The sequence below is a fragment of the Ursus maritimus genome, unplaced genomic scaffold (genome assembly GCF_017311325.1).
Source record: "Ursus maritimus isolate PB19 unplaced genomic scaffold, ASM1731132v1 scaffold_2, whole genome shotgun sequence".
NCBI classification, from domain to species: domain Eukaryota; kingdom Metazoa; phylum Chordata; class Mammalia; order Carnivora; family Ursidae; genus Ursus; species Ursus maritimus.
The window spans coordinates 851,484-860,068 of NW_024424452.1; the positions used below are offsets into that span (position 1 = coordinate 851,484).

The 8,585-nt window shown below is 51.2% G+C and overlaps 1 protein-coding gene across 2 annotated transcripts in view; it reads right to left on the reverse strand.

Annotated features, from left to right (window-relative positions):
• Window positions 1-7,727, reverse strand: part of CUNH7orf50 (chromosome unknown C7orf50 homolog) — a 119,284-nt gene extending 111,557 nt beyond the window's left edge. Inside the window, exon 1 of one of the 2 annotated variants that reach the window (XM_008698453.2) lies at window positions 7,599-7,727. In XM_008698453.2, coding sequence (XP_008696675.2) covers window positions 7,599-7,727 — 129 coding nt within the window. The remainder of the gene's footprint in view (window positions 1-7,598) is intronic. The other variant, XM_040634655.1, reaches the window with a different exon arrangement.
• Between the last annotated feature and the right edge of the window lie 858 nt (window positions 7,728-8,585).

Here is an 8,585-nt window from a genome sequence, read left to right on the forward strand (position 1 = left end):
AGACCAATGGAGTCTGCCCTGTGCTTGCTCTAGGAACCCTGTCCAGATCACTCACTTCTGGACAGATACGGAGATCTCCTCAGAGAAAAGCATGAAACTTACATGAAGGACATAAAAACTACCCCAATAAACCACAAAAGACTTTTCATGAAACCTGAAAGCTGATTCCAAAAAACTCATACAAAGAAAATATGTGACAAAGGCCAAGAACACTGTCCCCAAAACAATAAGGAAGTACCTACTCTATTCCATATTAAAACATACTTGTAAAAACTGAAGAGTTATACAGTGTGGCAAGAAGCAAGTTAAATAAATAACGGTGTGACAAGTTAATGGGCTATTATGCAACAAAAGTTAGAAAAAATCACGTAAGACAATATGTTCATAATTGTGGAAGAGAGAAGGCAGCCTTTATCTTAAGGGGGAACACAGCAGACAGATCTGACATCTGCCTGCACACACGGACAGCATCAGCATCAGAATCAAATTGGGAGAAAGCACATGAAATAGACGCACAAAGAAATGTTTCTTTAAAAAAAGGCAAACAATGTGACAAGGAAATTCACGGAGAAAGACAAACCCTTAATGAATGACTAGAAACCACCTCAGTCCCTCGTGATTAGGAAAATACAAATTACAACAGGCCCTACACGGCTGGAGCATGTTGGACTCTGCGCTCAGCAGGGAATCTACTTGAGGACTCTCTCTCTCTCCCTCTGCCCCAACTCTCTACATAAACAAACAAACAAACAGGTCCGACTCTGCAGCCACCAGATCGCCAGACACAGAAGCAGGGGGGCCCGTGGACACTGTGCACCATGTGTGCACCTCCAGACCCTCCCGCCGGCCAATGCATTTCCAGGTGTGAACCCAAGAGAAGCAGTCACACACACACAAACGCAGTGGACACAACGGCGCTCGGCAGGCGTTTCCACAGGTAAACGCAGAAACAAGGTAAATGACCGTTAGCGGAGAGGCCATGAGGACGTGACACACTCTGGGAAATGCTAAGTAGGCATTACAACCAACACAGAAGATCCACACAGGCGGCCTCGGAAGCACCTCCAGGACAGTGAACCAAAGGACATGTTAACCGAAGGTGCAAAGTGTGAAGAAAACCAGATAAAATGAGAACTGATCAAAATTCAGAGCCTCTGCTCTTCAAAAGCCACTGCTGAGAAAATGAGAAGGGCAGCTGCAGACTAGGGGAAATACACTCCAAAACAGAATTCAGATAAAAGACCTGCATCCAAAATAATGTAACCAACCTCAAAACTCAACTACAAGGGGTGCCTGGGCGGCTCTGTCAGGGAAGTGCCTGCCTTTGGCTCAAGTCATGATCCCAGGGTCCTGGATCGAGTCCCGCATCGGGCTCCTTGCTCAGCGGGGAGCCTGCTTCTCCCTCTGTGGGCTGCTCTCCCTGCTTGGGTGCTCTCTCTCTCTCTGACAAATAAAATCTTTAAAAAAAACCTCAACTATAAGAAAACAACCCAACAAAACTGGAGAAGGGAGCCAAGCACACACTTCACCAAAGATAACTTAACTTCCGGCAGCCAGAAGGCATACAACATGCTCGTGCCACCAGCGATCAGGGAAATGCCAGCGAAATCCACAAGACAGTATGATTTAAATATGAAAAGTTTACTCCACGTCAATTATACCTCTTTAAATAAAGCTGTCTTTAAAAACCACATCCACAGTAACACACAACTACATTCCCAAAAGGGGCCAAAATGAAAAACACTGACGATACCAAGTGTGGGCAAACACACGGAGCATCTGGAACCCTCATGCACCGCCGGTGGGAGTGCACAGTGGCACGGCCACTTTCGAGACAGCTTAGCAGCTTCTGAAAAAAGTCAACGCACACTTACCCTATGGTCCACCTGAGTCCTGAGAATTTACCCAAGAGAAATGAAAACAGAAAGCCTCGCACACAAATATTCACAGCACGCTCACTAGAGCCCCAAACTGGAAATACCCCGAATGAGTGCAAACTGGCAAAGGAGAAACAGATGTGTGGTAAATACAGTGGAGTATTACTCAGCCTCAAAAAGGAAAGAACTCAGTAGGCAGCAGAGCTAACTCACCGAGACAGGACGAGGGGATCTCGGCCTCCCACCAACTTACTGTGGGCCTCAGGGAAATCATGGAACTTCTCTGGGTGTCCCTTTTCTCTGAAGGCCCTTAGCCCTGAAGTCGGTCAGTTTATAACCCCAGTTGGTTGACAACTTAGCATTCAGTAGTCACCAAGTAGAAAAGAAAACAATGGCAGAGGGGAATTTCTGCTAGAAAAACAATTTAGGCTCCCAGGGAGCTGCCTATAAAGATTAGCAGCCCCTCACCCCCACTAGTTTAACAACAAAAAATCTACTGCCAGACCAGTACTATTTCTTGAGGCAAAATACCATTAGAATGAAGTATTTTGGCTCCGAGCAAATTCTCAAGGCCATAAAGTTCACAACCTCATTTGATGGTTTTATAAAGTGCTTGTTGGCTTGATGCCCATGCAATTCCTATCCCGTTTTTGAGATTACAAAGGAAGGAAAAAAAGATGGTCCGTAAGGAGTAGCTGTGCTTCCCTTCCAGATAAGCAGCACCCTGTGACCACTCAGAGTGTGGCAGTGCAGAGCCTGGGCCACGTCCAGCCCCGCTGTCACCGGCCACATTTCCGTAGAGCCCATGAAAACACATGGGGCACGCAAGGCTGCACTGGGAACTTGGGAGCCAAACGGCTTATGCACAGCACATCATATTCTGAAAAAAGAGAAATGGCTATTATTGTCACCATGCCCTCCAGACTTCAGGAATGCACTGTCATTCCCAATGTGGGACGGTCTGCTCAACAAATCCGAGGTCTTTCTCCCAAGCACATCACCAACATTTACAGTGTGAGAGCAGATGCCAAAAAGGAGTCGGGTATATTCCTTATACGGTGCTAGGCATTGCTGCCAACGCACACGGCTGAGCTGCCCACCGACTGGCAACTCCCCACCCAGTCACTAAAGGGCCAGGCCGGGCAACACTGCAGGTCCCGGTCCCAGTCTTCCTCGTGTGCTCCAAAAGGCAGCCAGACGCAGGAAACCGGACTGTGAGTCTTTTCTCTATCCCAGCTGGCCAGGTGACCGAGCAAGTACCAACCTCTCTGGCTGACTCATGTGTGAAGCCAGGACAAAAGCCGCACCTGGGCCTGTGGCATCCCAGGGCTGTCCCATGATAACTCCGGTACTCTGCAAACCCAGGGGTTCTCACCCATGAAAGGAAGGGAGGAGGCCCCTGCTCACTGCCAGCCACCCCTCCTGTCTCCAGAGAGCCAAGGCCGTGTGCACTGCAGTACCCACCCCCCCACATGCTCGCCAAGAAATGCAGTGGCCTAACTGGCCCCGAGGGGGCAGCCACATGATGCCATCTCTCTGTCGTGTGGCTCAGTATCTGCGACAGAAACCAAATCACGGAATAGCTCCTCAGCGGGGGTGGGGAGACCCGCAGGAGCCACACCACGACCTCCTGCCCTTTCCTCTACCAACTGGTAATGGGGCCACAGCCCCTCTGAATACACCCACTATCTAAGATTTAATCTTCGCAACCCTCTCAGTGGAAGGGGTCCAGCAACTTGAAGGTCTGTCTGTCCAGCCCCCGAGCCCAGGCTCACAGGAGGGTTTCAAGAAGCCATGAAATGGGTGGAGACTCTCTGGTCCAGGGCATCATGCCTGGAAGAGCACAGGACTGTGGACACCATCCCTGACCTCCCAGGTCGCCCATCCAGCAAGATGGCAAGAGAGGGCGTAGCACAGATGACAGGTCCTTAGTAAGGCCTGTGGCCAGCCAGCCAGAACCAGCTACCAAGGTGCTGAGGAAGGCACCAGGAGGGCTCTGCCCCGTCCCGGGACATCACAAACACCCTCTCCAAGATTCAGACCTGCAAGGGTCTTGGCAGGTTAATGGGCTAGTGAGCCACGCAACGAAGGAGTGCAGAGGAACATGAGGTTCAGCGTCCGGGGCTGCACAGACAGCTTTCCACGTTCCAGACTGCATGAAAGTCAGAGATGAGCCCGCTGGGTGTGCCGAGGCCCCCCCTTCCAGTGGGAAGTCTGGCTCTGAGGAGGCTGCCCCCAGGGGCCAGAGAGGGCAAGCACTGGGGAAACTTCAGCCCTCCTGGCACAGGCTCAGGGAGCTTGTGCTGTGGGAAGTGGCCACACAGGGTCCCACAGGCCTATGCAGACGGACAGTCCCGGGAGGACAACCAGTGGTCCAAGTGGGGACAGAGGCTTCTCTGTTCTTCATGTGGGTTCCGGGGGTTGATCCTGGAGCCAGGGCGGTGAGGGGACAACACAGTACTTTTCCACGAGCTCCCAGGGTAATAGGATGTGCTCTCCAGGCCCGGTCCACCCGCCCTCCTTAAAATTAGGTGCAGCGTTCAATGTTCTTTCTTTAAAAACTGCCTGACTTCACTTTTCCATAATTTCCCATGAGAACCAGAGAGTGAAGAAATAATTTTATTAGCACAGCCCAAGGTGTGTCCTCCCAGAAAAGTCTCCACTTCCCTGGGAGACTGGCCCCAGCAACGTAAGAAGGCATCTTCAGGACACAAGCCCACAAGCACAGCACCTCATTCAGAGACCCACCTAAAAATCCTCCTTGGGCCTGGAAACCCGCTGGGCTGCAGCTCCTTGGGGCAAAGCAGCACCGGAGGCCTGTAGGCAGAGGGGCTGCGACCCCTGCTGGCCGGTTCCGGTTTCGCACTCACTCTCCTTCGCAAGCCACAGGTGGGTTTCAAAGCCCACTTCCTGCTCCTCGGCTGGGCCAGCCTGCCACCAAGCCTCAACACCCCAGGGACAGCAAACAAAGCAAAAGTACCGTACCTCTACCAAGCACCTCCTCCGCTATGTTACAAAGCCCACAAAAATCTAGTCACCACAAGAGAAACCAGAAGCTCCTCTTCTGTTGTCCAAATTTATTTTAATCCACATGTACTTTATTAACAAAAAACAATCACAGACTTTTAAAAAATGACCTGAACGTAACAAAAAGAATATCATTTTGGATCTCAGGCAGAAATTCTGACCCATGCTGATGTCCACCATAAACCCACACTGTCCTGTGGGCCCTGCCGGTGACCAGCAGCCAGCAAGCGGAGACCACTAAGAAAGGAAAGTTTAAGTTTTATGACAAAACTTAAAATCACCAAGGTGATACTATGGGGTTTATTTTATTTTTTAAAGATTTATTTATTTATTTGTGAGAGAGAGCAAGCGTGTACGTGCACAAGGTGGGGGCAGGGGGGCAGTGGGGGAGGGAGAAGAACAATCGCAAGCCGCCCATGCACTGAGCGCAGAGCCTGACACAAGGGGGGGTTTGATCCCAGGACCCTGAGATCATGACCTGAGCCAAAATCAAGAATCAGACGCTCAAATGACTGAGCCACCCAGGTGCCCCAGTATGGGGTTTATTTTAAAGAAACTGGAGGAGTCTAGAAAAAGCAAGAAAGTATCCTAGAAACAGCCCAAGAAAATCATGTGTAACTGAGGCTCTGTAGGAACCAGGGGTGGACTGAACCACCGAATGGGAGCTTGAGGAACTCTGTACGCCAGCTTCCATCTGGGATCTGGGAATACAGTCGGGGCTCAAGTGGTGGAGCACAGAGAATAACAAGAACTGGCCTGGTGGGGAGGTCACAGGTTTGCTAAGAGCCTGCATTCAGAGCAAGACGCAGGCACCATGACACCAGCCAGACTTCCTGACACCGACGCCGTGTAAACCACGGGACTTCCACACACAGGAGAAGAGTGGCCTTGTGATCAGATGAGCCGGCAGACCTGGTAGGTTCTCTGCCAAGAGCACGCAGGAAAAGAGTACCCAGGACCAGTCAGGCTCCCCGCCCACCCCCACACACCCCCCCACGGCAGCAGCTGAGAGACGGCCTCCCAGCCACGGCTGAGCATCCCTCTCCGCACACACCCTGCACTCAGCGCGTCCACGCCACGGCTCCTGCTGTGGCCGCGGGGAGATGAATTAGCTCACACCGTCTCTCAAAAGCACAGAGACGCCGAAGTGGAGGCAGTACTCAAGTGATCTGGAGCAACAGCCATCAAACTGGGCGCACATACCCTGAAGGACACGGAGACTCGCTGGGGCATCCGCGCAGCACAGCTGGTCTCAGGAGCGCGCTTCCAGGGCCCTAATGCCGCTAGTGCTCATTCTGAAACTGCTCTGAGAAAAGACTAGAATGGCCCGCAGCCAGGGAGTCGGCTGGTTGTCAGGTGGGCCCTCCTCTCTACCTCCCCCTGCCCCATGGTCCTTTCCCCATTTTGTGAGAGAAAACACCACCTGTCGGGGCACCTGGGTTGAGTGTCAGACTCTCGACTTCGGCTCGGGTCATGATCTCAGGGTCGTGAGGTCTTCTTGGAGTCTGCTTGGATTCTCTCTTTCCCTCTCCCTCTGCCCCTTCCCCTGCTCCTGTGCACGCACACTCTCTCTAAAATAAATAAAAATAAATCTTTAAAAAAAAGCCACCTGGCACCCTAAGTCTTACTAGGAAACACTGCTGAGGGCATAAACGCCTCAGGGGCACAAAACAAAGAGCTTAAAATACGGCTGTTGCAAAAGCCAACCTCAACCAGCCAGCGACACATCCTCGACCAAGTCAGGTGGTTTCCAATTCTTTCTTTAAAAGAACTGAAGAAGGACCTAGTCGAGTTGTCATCTAATGGCAGATCTTTAAAAATAAATTTTGATAAAATGTGCCCCAAATCACATAACCATCTCCGAGTTTGAGGAATTAAGAACGCCGTTACGACCAAACTTCCATCCTCATTCGCTTACGGGAATGAGGCTGTTCAGGGCTTACAGGCAAGCGTGGGAAACAGGAACAAAACCCACACTCGACCTTGTCCCACTCGAGCAACAGCAATGCTGTCCCACAGACGCATGAACAGGGAAAGCCTGCCATATCACCACGTGATGTATACCTGACCAAATTTTACTGTCTGTGCAATAATTTGCCAGGATTTATGATACCTTACGCCATTTTGATCAACTGCATGCGAGGAATTGTAAAGACAGCTCAGTAAAGAAGAAAAACGTTAATACTCGGAACGTGGTGGTAAAAGAAAACAAATTTAAACGCACATAAATATTTTTGTGGCAGACGTACGTCATGCTAGATATGAACATTCTTACATTAAGATCTGAATCCTTAAGTATAGATTCCCAGGCCATGGTCCACGTGCCCCAGGCCAAGGCTCCTCTCCTTGCGCACGCCACAGCGGCCCGTCCTGGGAGCACTGCGCGAACGGCCGGCTCCAGCCCGCGCCACCCAGCCACCGCCGCTGGGCCGAGCTCGTCCGTCAAATGCCCTTTGCGGCATGGCACCCCGAACAGCGCTCTGGAGATTCGGTGGCTGAAGAAAGGCGGTCATGGTGTTCAAAGCTAAAATGTGCTGACCCTCTTATTTGTCTTACAGTGGCCTCTAGAAGGCACTGAGTATGTCCACATGTAACGTTCCACCCTCTGCTCCTCCCAGAGCAATGCAAGCCCCAGCTGCCTCCCCTCCCCGCTGGGAGACGAGCGGAGGCTGACACGACCCCACGCGCACCTACCTCGGGGTGCGCTTGCTTGGGGCCCGGCATGGCTTCAGGTGCCGGCAGGATCTCTTTCGCTGACGCCTTCTTCAACTTTTTGTTCTTTTTCTCTGTCATTTCGGTAACTTTTCTCTTCTGTTTTGCCATCCTGCAACAGAGAAGGCAAATTAATAAATACGTGGGAAATAAAACGTCTCAGGCCACACAACATTTTTAAACAAAGGGAAAGAGCACTCTCCCATTATTAAAGAAGTACACAGGTATTTCAGAAAATATGATACATGCAAGTGAAAAGAAAGTCAAAACCCCCAGTTCTCCTTTCTGATCAGCTGGGGAAGCCACGGCATCACAGGCCACAGATGACCGTCATGCACCTGCCACTAGGGCATTCGGTCACCAGCAGATGGAGGGGACCACGATGTGTCTGGGATGGCCTCCTTGGATTGTGGAACAAGCACCAAAAGGGGCCACATAAAAGGAATGACACACAACCTGAGAAGTGTCTGATTATGTCCACTTTCTCAAGCACAGTAGTATCTAGAACTCCATGTATAAGGCCAGAAAAGAGCCCATGAATTCTAAAACCCATTTCCTTTGTGGGATTGTGCCACAGGGGAACCAAGAAATGGTTGAAGTACCAGAACCTGAAAGCATGTCAGAGAGGTCGTAGTGGAGAGCCCTACACTGAGGGGCACTGGCTGCTGCTGGGACATGAGAGGATTCCTCTGAAGGAGGAAGTCTGAGGGCAGATGTCTAGGGGGAGGGGATGTCTGAGGGGGACATCTGTGGAAACGACATTTAAGGGAGGACTTCTGAGGGAGGACATCTCAGGGAGGCTGTCTGTGGGAAAAACATCTGAGGGAAGAGGTCAGAGAGGGGACCTCTGAGGAAGGACCTCTGGGGGAGGGCATTTGAGGGAGAGGCAGCTGAAGGAGGGATGTCTGAGGGGGGGACATCTGAAGGAGGGATGTCTGAGGGGGGGGACATCTGAAGGAGGGATGTCTG